General features: G+C 32.0%; 1 protein-coding gene across 1 annotated transcript; it reads left to right on the forward strand.

Annotated features, from left to right (window-relative positions):
* The first annotated feature begins 8060 nt into the window (after window positions 1-8060).
* Window positions 8061-14886, forward strand: LOC118030528 (26S proteasome non-ATPase regulatory subunit 4 homolog). The gene is made up of 10 exons (XM_035034663.2): window positions 8061-8172; window positions 8265-8378; window positions 8896-9001; window positions 10377-10491; window positions 10579-10788; window positions 10919-11231; window positions 12055-12178; window positions 12335-12438; window positions 12544-12612; window positions 14446-14886. Exons 1-10 carry the CDS (start codon window positions 8161-8163, stop codon window positions 14488-14490), a joined length of 1212 nt encoding a protein of 403 aa, XP_034890554.1. The 5' UTR covers window positions 8061-8160; the 3' UTR covers window positions 14491-14886.
* The last annotated feature ends 1586 nt before the right edge of the window (window positions 14887-16472 follow it).

The following is a 16472-nucleotide window of genomic DNA, read 5'->3' on the forward strand; positions in this document are numbered from 1 at the left end:
ATTGCAGGTTTATTTGCATAACTGGTGCAAATCCATTCAATATATTTAGTGCATGGTCTAAGCTCTTCAGTGTAAAAGTGTTCATATTAAAAATAACAAATTATATATTTCTACAAATAAGCAAATCTAATATGAAAAAATCCGGATTAACATAAATTTAACAAAAACATTCAAATTATATATAGGATGTGCAAAATCTATCAACATTAGCATACATAAAATCTAGCAATAGCAAACACCATAAACACTAAAAGATCCCGAAAGATTAATGCTAAAAGAAAAAACAAAAATTAACACCATCTTAGAGTTCGACTATTAAAGTAAGTAAATTATTCTAAACAATTATGTTTCAGAATTTAACTAAAATCACCAAATTCTACAAAATAAAAAATTAAACATGTTAGATTAAATATATGTAAAGAAACAATAAATATAAAATAACTAATTTAAATTTATAAAAGAAATTACTTGACTCAATAATATCAAAATTCTCAATTTAAGAAACTAAAAAATTTGATGCAAGATAATTTTATTTTACCCAAATTTGCAAAAATCAATTAAGATCACTAAGAATTTCCAAGATAAGTTTCGGCAAAGCCCTAATTCATGCAAGATCCAAAATTTTCGAATTGCTTCTTCAAGAATCCTTTCAGAATTTGTAATTTTGATTTTTTTTTAATCGGTGCTGAATTTCTCAAGTCCAAAGATGAACACAATTTGTTGTTTGTATGCAATTTTTTTTTTCTTTCAATAACTTAAAGACCTTTTCTCTTAGCAAAAACTGATTCTCTAATTTCTTCTTCCTTTTTAATGAAGATTCCACCGAAACATCACAAAGATTAATCACGATTCAATTTGGTTTTTTTTTTTTAATTGAAACCCTAAAGAGAAAGAAACCAAGAAAAAAAGAAGAAGCAAACCTAGATATAGAAAGATCTAAATAAAACCCTAGAATTACTTGTAACAATGAGAATGAAAGAGATATAACTCGAAATTAGCCGAGCCTTTATACCAAACTGATGCAGAATTTTCTCTTAGATTGCTAATTTGAGGTTTGTAAAAAGTTTACAACTCGATCCAACAATAACTCAATCTTGGAGAACCAAAATTATATGTAATTAATCACCTTCCCTTATGCCTATAACGAGAAGTATAAATCACAATGAAAATTAATTTTTCAAAGAGTTTGCAAGTTCATTTAAGAACTTAGTATGAGAATCATTCAGCTATAAAAATAAAATAAAATAAAAATAAGCATCCAATATGCAACAACTTGTAAATAAATTTCATCAACTCCATAAAAATCCTTGCATAAGAGTATTTTATATGTAAACCTAATGGGTCATACATGCATTCAATTTAAAGAAAGCCCAAACTAATCAAAATAAGGTTTAAAATAATAAAAATAAATACAAAAATAATCTAAGATTACTTTTCACCCTTTGCCACATATAATAGTGAAAAATACCCAAGATAAATAATTATTAAAGAATCTTTACTGAACAAAAGTCTAATGCCTTGTAAAAATAATAATTCATTTATAACATATTGATTCATCTTGTTTGAAATGGAATTCCTGTAAAATAAATATGCCAAAAGCTGCCATATAAGTTCCCAATAACATTAAGGATTCCATGAACTGAATGAAATACACAACTCTTAAGGAAACAATGTTTTTGCCATTTTCATACTTTGCTAGTAGATTTTAGGCCTAACTTTAAACACTTTATTCTCTCTCATTCAGATGAATTAGCAGGCCTACCATATATCATTGGAAAGGTAAGAATGTCTAGTTTCTAACCAAATCAAAGTTGCATCCAAAATCCTTTTGTAGCCTTATATATTATCTAAAAAAGTAGACAAAGGTCTAGATGGTAGATTTGAACATTTTTAACCTAAACCTCTTTGACTTAGCCGTTGAACTACTCTTAAACCCGCTTCGTTTTAGGCCTTAGAATAGACCCAACAAACACTCATAATGGATCCTTTGATGTCGTAACCAGGATCACATCAATTCTTTAAGTTCATGACTAGACCTCTGACCACCATATGCGTTGAGGTATTAGAAGTTATAAAGGGAAAATAATTATTTTGATACCTACCTTTCATGAAGAGTGGTATAAGCACATAGAACCCCAACGATTTGTTTTTCTTTTACAATGACCACGATCATAATAGTGAGGAATGTCATACCCTAAAAAATAAGATAAAAATATTGAATGCCAGGGGATGCAACCCGAACAAAAACAAAAAGATCCTCATGATTCACTATCCAAGATCAGGATAATTTTTTAAAAAATTATACCTCCATTTACATAAGAAAATCTTTTAATTTTTTCTATTAAAGCATTAATGTTTCTCTATATCTCCAATGAAATCTCTATATATCCCACAAAACTCTTCATGTCTTCAATGGAAAATATCCACCTATCTAATAAATCTTTCATGTCTCTAATGAACTCCATATTTAAAATAAAATTTTCATATCTCTAATAAATCTTCACATGCAACATCTTCATACCCAATACTTTGGTACTATTTTTATGATCATGAAGCATTCCTTATATTTTAAGTAAAAATTTTCTTTTTTGTAGGAGGAATAAGTAATTTAATCAAACTCTTATCTCTCTTGCAAGCACATTAAAAAAAGCCACAAAAAGGTAAAATGACATGTATAATTTTTCTTTTCTTTGTACTTTTACTAGTCAAGTCTTTCAAACATGAATTTTAAAAAAACTAGGGAGACAAATGATAATGCAAAAAAAAAAAAAAAATTCTAGACTGTTTGGGACAGGTTCAAATGGTTTGCCATATTCAAGCCATTCTAACCAAGTCTTTAGCATAGCACCCTCGACCGCTTGGTCCAAGCCCAAGTGGCATGATTCTAGGTAATTTAGGTAAGGATCCAATGTCTTGACTCCTCTAAGCTGTTTGGGCTAAGCTTAAATGGCATTCTTTCTAAGCCATTCGGACTAAGCTCAATATGGGCTACACTAAGGTGTACTAGTGCATTAGTATATGGCCCAAACAGATTGACTTTATCCACAAAACCTTAACACATCTTGATTGCCACTATTTTGACCTCAACTTAACACCTTGTCAATTTCTAAACATGCACCATAAGGAAAAATGATGAGTTCTAAAGTAGTCATTATGATTCCATACTCTCATTAGCTTGCTTATAAACTATCAGTATAACGCCCATTCTTTCTTATTAATAGTAATCTCCTGCCCACGTGTCGTTTTAAATGGCACCTACCAACCATCAATCTTTCTACCAATACCACAACTAATACGAACATCGTGGATATAAAGATCCAAAAATCCACAAGCAACATTCATGCAATGTTGAAAAGCTAAAAATTAGATTTGAGATAGAACCTTAACCTAAAAATAATATTTTATCAAATAACAAAATGTATTGGAATTGATTTAAGCCCATTGATTATAAAGAATTAGGAACCCAAAAGATAAAAGAACACCATAAAGTAAGTTGTACCCAAAACAAAAAATGTGTTGCATCAAACAAAAACACTAATAACATTCAAATTCACAGGATGCTGAAATTTGTAGCAATAAAACCCTATATAGTTCCATATGTAATAACCATAATGGATCTTTTTTGAAATACAAAACAAAATCCCAAACTATAATTAAGATAAAACATGCCCAAAGCCTAAAACAAGTCCTAAATAATGATTATTGAGTTTTCATAAACCCAATTTAAAACAAAGCCTTAAAATGAAACTATCAAGTCCCAAAAACTAATAAAAAAAAACAAGAAAACCCCAAATAATAATACAGTTTAGCATAATTAAATCAAATCATCCCAAAACAATATCTTCCTCACATAAAATCTTTTTTACAATTGAAATTAATAACCTAGTAGAGATAAGATTATATTGCTACCATTTATATCATAAATCAGCTAGGAAATTTTTTGTTTAAATTACTAAAATAATTCCCCTTAAATCATTGCCTTTGACTCTCTTTAAAACAAAAGAAAATAGTGTTAACTTGTCTTTCATAAGTAGTCGCCTATTACTTTCCTTGAAGATTAGGGAATTCTTGTAAAACACTAACAAAAAATAACAATACGAAAGGTATTCCATTGTTGCTACCTCTTTATATTCCTTGTTTAGTATGGAATCTTTACTAGACTTGGAAAGATAATTACTCACAACTAATGTTCAATAACTTTGGTTTTTTGGCTTTAAAACAAACCTAATCACCTGAATTCCTAAAATGATTTCCTTCACGAAAGGATATTTTGCATAAGATGATCCCTAATAGCTCCATTTAATTCTCAATATATATAATAAACAACGATTTCTCAGCAACATGAACATAATTAATAAAAAGTCAAAATGAAACTCTAGTTGCAGAAGAAAGTTCAACGGAATCAATAAGTCAAAATCAAGCAGATCTAACAACTCGATCAAAATGGAATTGTATACTGAGAATTGAGCTCTTCTTTGAGCTCAAGGATTTCACCGTTCTTGGTCGTTGAGAAAAACTTTGAATCGTGACAGCTCATACCTGCCTAATTAGCTCTGCAAATTTGCAAATGGTGAAAGACAGATATGCGAGCGAGAAATAGAACAGAGACCGAAACGTGAAGTTGGACAGATATAGAGGATAGAGACTAACGGTTTAATCGGTTTTCCATCTCGATTTGGTTTTCTCGGTTAATTTTTCATCGGTTTTTTTAGTTTGCTTGGTTAATCGGTTTTCTTGAACACCCCTACTCACAACAATCACCTTTAATGCCACCCTAATTAAACTTTTTTTGGACAATAAAACTTTCTAAAATAATCATGATTATTGTCATCAGCCACATCTCTATGTATAGATAACATGATTAAGGCCAATAATTGACCTAAAATAACACCACAAACATAACTCATACGCTACTATTATCTAAACCAAACTTGAGGTGACGTGTTTAGGCCCAAACCATCTTTATTAGGGTTAGGGCAATTATAACCCAGGGCTTAATTGTATAATTTCTCACCTTTTTAAAAAGGATTCTTCCTCGAATCTTTAATATAAAAAACTCCTTCTAGGGGTAATACATCATCATCATTCTGTGGTAGAGAAACATCATCAAAGCCCTTTATAAATTTGTTAGCATAAAAGATGTTTTGAATGAATCTCTCTCTCCCTCTCCCTCTCTCTAATACAAACTTTATTTTTTCATTGACTTTCTCTCAAATTGTTCATTTATTTTCTCTTAACTCATAACCAATTCACTTATCTTTTTCGGCCATACTCTTTCTTTTAAGTTTCATTCGATACTCCTACATTTATTTAGATATTAAAGATACAAGAATTATATATTTACCATCTCTTACAAATGAGTACCTATTTTTGAATCTTTTATGCATAGTCTTTTGATTATATTGTCATGGCATACCCAACAATAAATAACTCATATGCATGGAGACAACATCACATAACATCCCATCACAATATTTTCTAATAGAGAATGTAATTAAAACTTGTTTAATCATCTTCACCTCACCATAATTATTTAACCACTAAAATTTATAAGGAATAAGATGTTTTATAGTATGTAAATTTAATTTATCTACTAGATCGATACTAGTTATATTAATGCAACTTTCACTATCTATGATCATATTGCATATCTAATTTTGAACATGATACCTCATATGAAAGAGGTTTTCTCATTGCTCTTTTAAATCAGCCACCTTAACTCGCACATTCAATGTTTATCTAACCACAAATGCCTCATCTTTAATCGAATACTCAACACCATCATCACTTGTATCTTTAAGTGGTGGCATCTTATCTTTATCATTACCTTTACCATCGATCACAACCTCTCTATGAGCCTTCATAACCATAGTTTTCTTGTTTAAACATTGCAAAACAACATGACTACTCCCAAACAATGAAAGCATTTTATATCATGATTATAAGATGTAGGAGTTTTAGTTTTACCTTTACTATTAGTAAAGATGTCTTTCTTGTCTTAACAAGGTTTGAATCTACTTCCCATATTTAATTAAGATTGGGTAGCCCCTACATCCACTTATCAAATCAGATTTCTAAAATGATAAATAATCTAAAGGTTGGCTTGGCCATGAGCTCCTTTTTTGCCTAAGCTACTTCTTCATTTTGGCGATTATATGCATCATATCCTCCAACTCCACATAATAACATAACTCCATAATATTTGCAATCTCTTGATTGTTACCCTTTATCGGTGATGTCATATTGCTATTATCAGAACATCTTTGAATACGTCAAATTTGGTTAGTGGCAGGTAAAATATATCCTCATACCTCTTGTGTTTCATATTATTAAATATTTTCACTCTAATATACTTACTTCATTTTTTTCACTCATATTGTGTCCTTTTAGAATTGAAATTCAACACAACCAGATAGAACAACTTAGCAGCATAACCCAAATATAATTTTTGACTTAAGAAGAAAGGAATTTATGAAAACAAGAAAGTACAACATTACAATTATGATTTCACGAGTAGCAAACAAATTCATATGAAATATATATATTTTTAAAGACACAAAATAAATCAAATGTGAAACCAATGAAAATTGACTTTATTACCCTTAATATCCCAACTTTAATATAATGATTAGGTTAATTTCCATAGTGGCAAGACATGATTTCATATCTTGACACAAATATGACTCATTATGCAATTTAAACAACCAGGATCTAGGATCTAAACTAAAAAAAAAAAAAATTCCAAATAACCCAAAACTTAATATTTTGATGTTACGGTACCCAAAACCCCCTAAAATATTAGTTTAAAAGTGTTATCAATGAGTTTTGATTCAATCTCCCTTGTATTTGTGTTTTATGGCCAAAACTGAAACTTTTATCTCTTAATATATTTTTTTCTTTTCTTCTTCTTCTTCTTTTGAATTTGTGTTTCTAGTATCTAGTGATAGTAACAAAACAATGAATATTTTTTTTTTTTACTTTATAACAGATGTAATAATTTAAAATAGTAGGAGGTTGGAAAACACAAATAAATTAATACATGAAATAAGAAAAATGAAATTTTAAAAGGATATAACCTGGTTTTTAAATCTAAACTCTGGTACCAACTTATGTAAACCTCATGGATATAAATATCTAGAAAGCTATAAGTAAGATTGACATAATCCTAAAAGTTAAAAAGTAGATTTAAAAAAGAACCTTGATTAAAAAATAACCATGTATCAGAGAACTAAATGTATTAAGATTGACTTGGACCCATTGATTATAAAGAATCAAGAATAGAGAGTACAAAAAGAACACCACAAAATCAGTTATACTTTGATAAGTTTGATTGTTTTTTGTTTAAACAAAGAAAAATATGTTGTGCTAAAAAAAACTAATATAATTCAAATTCAAATAAAATCTTATGCAGTTCCACATATAATAACTTTAACCGATCTATTTTTGGATTGCCCAAACTATAATTCAGCGAAGACATGTCTAGAGCTTAAAACAAGTCCTAAATAATGACTATTATTAGGTAGTTATAAACTCAATTTATATCAAAGCACCAAACTGAAATTAATAAGCTCTAAAAACTACTAAAAGAACAAGAAAAACCTAAATAAAAATGTTCAACATAATTAAATTAAATCAAACAAGCACAAAACAATATCTTACCTGCATAAAATCTTCTTATAGCCTCAATCTTCATAAAACCTCACGCAGTTTAACATTTGTTAATAAAGAGAGAGAGAAAGAATAATTTTTTTTTTTTTTTTTAAATTTAGACATTAATGCAAACACCCTTTTAAGCAAATGTTTTACCAAACACATGTAAATCTTCCACCAAAACTACACCGCAACTATAGGCACCGTCACAATTAACGACAAACTAAGGATTAAGAAGATAACCACGAGCTTTGACTTAATTTTAAAAGCTGAAATATCGGCTTTCACTGGTACTACTCTGATTGACGTCATTTCTGGGTCTTGCTCAAGTAATAATTTCCGAACATATAAACCAATGAGGAACTGACACGACGGCAACGTGAATAATAGCGGGATCACACTTTAATCCCAGTGTCCCCTTTCACAAGTAAACTCTGTTTCCTCTTCCATCTCTCTGCTGTTCCCATAAACCGAAACGACGAGTAGCCCCCCCCCCCCCCCCGCGCAACCATGGTTCTCGAGGTAACCCTCGAAGAAAAACCCAAAATATTTCTCAAATCAAACCAATTAAGGATTCTTAGTTATTGTTATTAATTTCAATTGTTTAATTACAGGCAACAATGATTTGTATCGATAATTCAGAGTGGATGCGAAACGGTGATTACTCTCCGTCAAGATTTCAAGCTCTATCAGATGCTGTTAATCTCAGTTGTGGTGCTAAAACTCAGGTCTCTTTTTCTCACTTCAAAAGTTCTAAGCTTAACGATATAATTAAGTATTCTTGAGCTTTTTAGTAGGTTATTTTTTGTGGGTTTATGTAGAAAAATCTTGACTTGAGTAGTTATGGCATATCCAGAAAGTATTAACACCAGAAGTAACTCTAGTAGCTGATTTTCTGGGGTGGGGGGATTTAAGTGAGGATTCCATGTTTTCTGTCAGTTGTTCTTTTGGGGGTTTAAGAGGATTCCAAAGTTTCTGCCAGCTGTTCTTTTGGGGGTTTAAGAGGATTTCAAGATTTCTGTAGGAAAAATCCTTAGACTTACTTTTTGGTATGGAATGCGGATTTCAAGATTTGTGTTAATGTTGCTTAACTTGTTTTGAAAATATGGTTTTCGGGTTTGAAAAGGGAATTTGTTTTTGTTTTTTTTTTTGCTGATTTATTTTTATGTGATTGGAGCTAGTGTGTGTGATCTTTGCGGTTTAAGGAAGATTTTTGAATGGATGTGTTGGGTTTATGTTTTGCAGTCGAATCCAGAGAACACGGTTGGAATTCTTACAATGGCTGGAAAAGGGGTTCGTGTTTTGGTTACACCTACTAGTGACCTTGGCAAGATCTTAGCTTGCATGCATGGTTAGTTTATATCTGCTTGAATTTGCTTGGATAAGGTCGTTATTAGTTAATTTGTGCTACTAGTTAGTGTTTTGGTATCAAATTTAGTGCTTATTATAGGTAATGAGAAACTACATCAAGAAATACCTGAAGTATTGTATATTACACTGCTCTTTTGCAAGTGTGGATCAAGTATTCTAATTAGGCAGATAATATACGTTGAGCTTGGGTGGGCAAAATTTGTTTCCTAGAATCAATCCCCTTTTTAGTCAAGGATTTTTTATATGGTTACTTCTGAAGATGTGATTGATGACTGATGCTGATGGCATTTTCAAACTTGAAGTTTATTACTGGAAATCACCTCTTAGGTAAAGGACAGTTGCCCCTTGGGTCTGAAGTTGGATTATCGTTAAACCCTTGAGTATATTAAGAGGCAGCACTTATAGGCTGAAGGCTTAATGGGGTAGGAGGGAACTCCTCAATTATTTTAGGTTTGGATCAAGAGAATAAGCATGCTCTTAGTCATAGACATATAATCTTCTCATCTTACAGTAATTCAAAGTTGATTTGTTGCACAATTGACATGCATGAAACCATATTTCTGCCACTGATGAGGCCAACTGCTCAGCTAATGGCAAGAGTGGGTGCTGAGGACAAATAAAGGGAGACCTATACTTTGTTGGCGTTTTTTTTCTTTTTTCTTCATCTTACCTCCTGCATCATATATTTGCTCCTCTCTGGTGCCCTCCTTTTTACCTTGAAGGATGAATGGTTGAGGCTGTTTGCTTAAGGTAACCTTGTGAAGTGCAGTAGTGACTCATGTTTGTAGCTGAGAACACAGAGTTTTATAGGAGTAGCCCAAAGCTTTCTTTGACCTGGTGGCAGTATTTTGTTGTCAGTTCATTCTACTCTCATGTACACTCTAACCGATTGGTGTTTCTCCTAGAAGTAATTTCTGAAGTATTGATTCTCTGTTATCCCTTACTTGGATATCATGGTTTAAATTCATCCAAACATGTCAGGGTTTTTGTTATAAAAAAAATGGAAGGAAGCTTGAAGTAAATATTTATGATCAGGTAAAAAGATCCAAAGGACTTGGCTAAGACATTGGAAAAAACATTTTACATCGTTATATGTGCCCATTGATATGATCATAGCTGTAAGAGTTGTAAGAATTAAGACACCAAAATTAGTCTGGAGACAATGCCAAAACCTGTTTAGGACCTTGGTGCCCTAGTAAATGCCAAAAGCACATCCCACATACAATATCTTTTACTTGGTCATTTTTGAAGTTTCTAATAAAAATCTTTCAGCTGAATAGCTTCATGAGTATCACTTTCAGTTTTTCCATCATAATGTCTAGAGCTACATTGAACCACATGTTCTCTCAATTTAGGTCTAGAAATAGGTGGTGAGGTGAACTTGGTTGCTGGTATACAGGTGGCTCAATTGGCTCTCAAGCATCGTCAAAATAAAAAGCAGCAACAAAGGATTATTGTCTTTGTTGGAAGGTATGTTTCCTAGTGCCTTCTGGTGTCTCACAATCCATTATTTTCCAGTGTTCACAATATTATCTTTTTCAAAATTGTTCTTTACAGTCCCATCAAACATGACAAGAAGGTATTGGAGATGATTGGAAGAAAGTTGAAAAAGAATAATGTAGCACTTGATATTGTTGATTTTGGTGAAGAAGGTGATGGGAAGGCAGAGAAACTGGAAGCACTTCTTGCTGCTGTGAACAGTAATGACACCAGCCATATTGTTCATGTCCCCCCTGGTCCAAGTGCTCTTTCTGATGTGCTTATAAAGTAAGGATTCAATCTTCCTTGCTTCTTTTTGTGTTCAATGTCAAGTAAACTACATTATTGTCCACATGGCCACAATGATTGACCCATTGTTTGTCTGATTAGTGCTTTTTTCCTCCTTGTTGAATGTCAGTACACCTATCTTCATTGGGGATGGGGAAGGTGGGAGTGGTTTTGCTGCTGCTGCAGCAGCTGCTGCCGCTGATGGTGTCTCTGGTTTTGAGTTTGGGGTGGATCCCAATCTTGATCCTGAACTGGCGCTTGCTCTTAGAGTTTCAATGGAAGAGGAGAGGGCCAGGCAAGAAGCAGCTGCTAAAAAGGCAGCAGAGGAGGCTGCTAAACAAGAAAAAGCAGGGGAACAACCATCTAGCTCACAGGATGCAACAATGACTGAAAACAACAGTGTCGCAGCTCCTGATGCTGACAATAAAAAAAATGAGTTAATGGTTGGTGTGATTTTTTCTCTCAACCTTTAATGCTGCTTACTTCTGATTGCGGTGTTGAGCACTTGATTTATGCACTTGTTACTTCGATGTGCTTGTTAGTCAATGGCTTTGATTATACATGGTTTCTATACTACTGCTTGCGTCATTTTATTCTGGCATCTTCCTATCTGACTTGACATGCGGGGCTCTTCTTGAATCCATGACCTATCAGACTAAGCTCACGTGGGGCTCTTTGAATTCTTAATGTATTAAACTTGTTAACTTCTGGATAAACATGTGATGCAGGAGGAATTTTAGGGGAAGCTATTTGTTTCCTTAATTATTTTTATCTCTATATAGTATAGGAAAATATTTTCCTTTATGGTGTTTTTATTCTTCCTATTTAGTTTAGGAATTTTATTTTCCTTAGCTATTTTTTTCTTATTCAGTTTAGGTCTAGAACTAGTATAAATAGGGTTGTTTAGTTTGTATTTCAGGGGATTGCTAATAAAATTTTGAATTAGGATTTGTATGTGGTGACACCATACGGCATAATTCTGTGTTGCTTGTGTTTGCTCTTTCTTGTGTTGTATTTTTTGCATCAATATGATGATTGTAAATGGAGGAGAGCTTTGCATTTCTTATGGTCTTGTATTGTTGCAAGAACAGATGGGAGTGCTGCTTCTAAAAGGAGCATTTTCTTGTTAAAATCTGGTCGTAACTCAATGTCTTCCTATCATTTCTTTGGTTGTTTTTGCAATCTTTATTGCTTGCTGATGCTTGACACCACTGGCATGGGCATAATCAACTTGCTCTATGTGTACTAACTTCTAATTGATAACAGGATGAGGAGAATTCTCTGCTACAAGAGGCTCTTGCAATGTCAATGGATAGCCCTGGCTCTATTCATGATGTGAGAGATATGGATATGTCCGAGGCAACCACGGATGACCCAAAGTTGGCACCAGGTGAGCCCCTGTACTCAATGGAGCAATTTTATTGTTTATGGATAGGTGGATGTATTGTCTGCTTTATTTATGGCAAGGAACTAGATGAAACTATTCAGTGCTCAAATTTGTTTCTTTATTCATTCATGTTAAGTGCCTGGTCTCTGCTGCTTGCAGCTCTTCAATTACCTATGCAGGACAGTTCAAGGGATTCATCAAGCCAGATGGATATAAGTAAATTGTTGGCTAATCAATCTTTTGTGTCCTCCATCCTAGCATCAGTATGTCTTCTTCAATTTGCAAATTATTATTTTCATCTTTATCCAGCAACAAAATGGGAAAATATCTCAATTTGGTGATACCTAATTAGTTCATTTTTTCTGCAGCTTCCAGGCGTTGATCCAAACAATCCTTCAGTTAAAGATTTGCTTGCTTCCATGCAAAGCCAATCCAAGGTGAATTCATTGAACTTTCAGGTTAACAGATTTAATAACGACTTCAATGGGCAGCGTATGCTCAGGCTATTTTGACAATTTCTCTGCTAAAAATCTTTTTTAACTACTTGCTTCTACATTCATGAGCCTGTTAAATAATTCTACCCCTAGATCTCTATGTGCAGCAGTCTAGATACAACTCCACAAGGAATAGGGACTTAACTTGGAAACGGCTTTCAAATTCTCACCAGCCTTGTTAATAATGCAATTTCTAGAACCCAATTTATAGAATTATGAAAAAATGAAAATGTTATTCAACATACACATGCTTTCCGTTTTCTAAGGTTAAGGATGTACTGGCATGCTAATTGAACTCTAAGGCAACCTAGTTCTGCTCTATATTGCTATTGAACTAGACCTTTTGCACGCAATTGGTTCATCTTAATCTTTTGCATTTAATCCAATCTACTTTTTCGACTTATCTAAACCTAAATTCAATCGTTGTTTAGAGACATCATGCCAAGTTAAATTAATAATCCCTTTTTACTTGCAAAGCATGTTTTAGATGGCAAAGAAACAGAGAAAATAACACCCAACTTTATCTTGATGGCTCAGATCCCCTCCTCTGCTGAATTCCATCATATTATTTGTACTTATCTAAACTACCAGAAACTTAGTTCAATCTGAGCTAGTAACATGTGCAACAATCAATATTTTACCAGAAACTATCACGCTTTCCATATTTTACCATAAAGACAAGGTGCTCGTCATCACATTGCTTCCTAACCATACCAAGCCCAATCATCAGGGACAGCAGATGCAAGAAAACTTCTACCCAAACATCAAAGACCAGCCAGCAGATCCGACATTAAGCGAAAGCAAAATTATTCAAAAAATTGTCTGTTGTTAATATAAAGTACGATTTTTTGGCCTCTTACAGGATGCAAAATGTTTTTCAAAAATATTTTTTAATTGAAAATATAGTAAAATGATATTTTTTTCATATTTATAGTTTTACTTTTAACATTACCATATCAAAATCATGGAAAATCACCTAAAAAAATAATTTAATGTTATTTAAGTTAAAAACCAATTTGAAAAGCATTTTAGTGTGTGTCTGGTATTGTAGTGTAAGGTATTTTTCAATTAAAAATGATATTTTTTTTATACATCAAAACTATTCAAAAACATCTAAAAGCATTATTTTAATATTTTTTTCATGTGAAAAGCAGGTTATAATGCCAAAACAAACAGCTACTTTGTGCGTGTTTGATATTGTGATGTAAAATACTTTTCAAATGTATTTTTAAAAATATATTAAAATAAGTTTTTTTAGTTTTTTTTAATGATATCAGTAAATCAAAATCATTAGAAAACACCAAAGAAAAGCATTAATTGATTTTTTTTCAAGGGAAATGCACTTTCAAAAGGCCCTTGAACACTGTTAAAAATGCAATGCTAATTAGGCTTTTAAACAAGTTGAACCATAAAAACAAACTCTCCTTCTATCACTCAAATTTTCTAAGAATCATGGAACATGGAAAATAAACTGTGATCAAACACGTGCTTACACTTATTTCTTTTTCATGTTTTCAAGATAAACATGCTTTCCAAGTTTTTCTCCCCTGCAAAGCTTGATGGAAAAAGTCTACATAACATATTTTCCAATTAAATGTGATGATGACTTGTCGTCTTTTGACTTTTCACCTGCCGGCCAAGTCTGATTGAAAAGTGTGATCAATATAGATTTGTATCTTTCTCATTTAAAGGAAAAAAATGTGATGACATTTTTATGATACCCATGTTTTCTAATAGCATTTGTATTTTTGCTTGCCCCATTTTTATGTTTTGTAGCCCCAAGAGAAGAAGGATGAGGACAAACAGCCAAAGGAGAAGTGATATTTCTATATTGCTTTCTCATGCCAGGTTTTAGTCTCTGAATTTACCCATTTCAGGATCTGTTGTCAGCTTATGGAGAGATGCTTCCATTCTTAAGGGCATGAAACCGGTCTATTAAAGCTTTAAGGGCATTAAACCGGTCTTTTAAAGCTTGCCAGTCATCAATTTTTCTAGCTGACTTTTAAAGGTCCGAAAGCTCTTCATTCTGGTTGTGTACATGCATGCTTTCATTACACGGTTTAATCTTGAGAGGGCAGTAGAAGGACAGACATTATACGATTGCCAAGGAACATCGAAATGTTCTTTCTATTGTTTCATTATCCAAATGAAGCAAACTGTAATTTGTATCTGATGTTGTTTCCTTCTTTCGCATAATGATATGGGGTGAATGCTGTACTCTCTCTCTCTCACACACGCACACACATTCTTTTTCTCTAGGGTTCCATTCTAATTGTCAGCATTGAGCGTTTCCATATGTTCTGTCTGGATGTAATTTGAAAATGGTCTTGAAAAATATTGCAGCGGGGTGGGGTCTTGCTTCAACAGGAGTATCATCCCTCGCCAGCATCGTGGATTCTCTTAGGTTGTCGGTGCTACAGAGTTACATTTGATATCTTACAAAAAATACTGAAACACATCACTAATTTACTGTGATTCCTATTCATTGGAGCAGTGTTTTTACTCTTATACTTTTATGGCAAAAATGGTTATACTTGCAATTAGCAATTAGGGATACAATTTTCTTTTTCTAAGGATGCATTAGTCATTGCAAAATTTATTGGAGACAAAATGTTCTAAACATGTTTCTTTTGATATAGTGTAATGACTGATTTGCCATTGAAAGCAAGAAAAATTAGGCTTCAGGAAAGGGGTTTTTTTTTGTATATTGCAAAAACAAAAACAATGTGTTTACATGAAGGAGAAAAGAAATAGTATGGGCAGAGGTGCTTCTCAGTCTTTATTTTATTTTATTTTATTTTTAATTTTTTTAAACAATAAAATTACGATATAACCATTTGACTTTGAAAAAATTAAGACTGTTACAGATGATGTTTTTCATCTTTTTTATATGGTTTTGTTGTAATTGTCAAGTGGGGTTGGGAAATTATGTATTTTAACATGCATAAATTATTGTTTAAATTTGGAGGTGGTTGATGTGTTCTTTGCACACACAACCAAGTGGGCATTGCTCGCACTCTTTGAGTGGCACATGTGGTTAAGGATTTTGGCTGGTTGAAGATTTTGCTTTGTTATTTTTTTGGATTTGCTTTTATGTTGTGATTTGGCTTTATGATTTTTGTTACAAGTTTTTAAGGGTGGATCAGGTTGGCTTTTATCATTAAAAAAAAATAAATTTCATCCATCATCATGAAGCTTGTTGGAAATTAGTATTTTTTTATATACTTTTTTAATGAATTTAATTTTTATTTTTAATTTTGTCATTTAATTCAATATTTGATGATATTTAATGTTTGACCATCAATATTTTGATTTCTAATTTTGATCCTTCATCTTTTTATCAAATTTTAATTTGTTTTCAATTACATCCTTAATACATAATCTTGATTTTATTTTTTAAGATTTGGTTCTCATTCTCTTGTTTTTTTTTTTGATTTATTTGTTAATTGGATTTTTTAATATAATTTTGCCATTCAATTTAGAATTTTTGTTTATCCTCTTAATTTTTTTTTTAAATAAGGTCTTTAATCTCTCAATTGCTTTTTTTTTTTAATCTTTTATTTTTTTTATTTCATTATTTGACATTTTATTTTATTAGGTATTTGATTTCCTCATTTTATTCCCATCGCTTCTACACCTTACCCTGGAGTCAATATATGAGGTCATAAGTTGAGCAGGTTGACTTGAATTAATCATAAATCAACTAAATCTTTTTATGTTATAAAAAAATAAAATGATATCATTTTGAAAAAAAAAAAAAAATAATCAACGATCTTTAACTCTGTTTTGATTGGATTTTCTAT

This window comes from Populus alba, chromosome 7 (assembly GCF_005239225.2).
Source record: "Populus alba chromosome 7, ASM523922v2, whole genome shotgun sequence".
In the NCBI taxonomy this organism is placed as follows: domain Eukaryota; kingdom Viridiplantae; phylum Streptophyta; class Magnoliopsida; order Malpighiales; family Salicaceae; genus Populus; species Populus alba.

Excerpts from the sequence above, each read along its gene's own strand:
- LOC118030528 (XM_035034663.2), top strand. Across the intron at positions 8,379-8,895 it reads GTTGTGGTGCTAAAACTCAG|TCGAATCCAGAGAACACGGT; the intron begins GTCTCTTTTTCT and ends TATGTTTTGCAG. Across the intron at positions 11,232-12,054 it reads ATAAAAAAAATGAGTTAATG|GATGAGGAGAATTCTCTGCT; the intron begins GTTGGTGTGATT and ends AATTGATAACAG.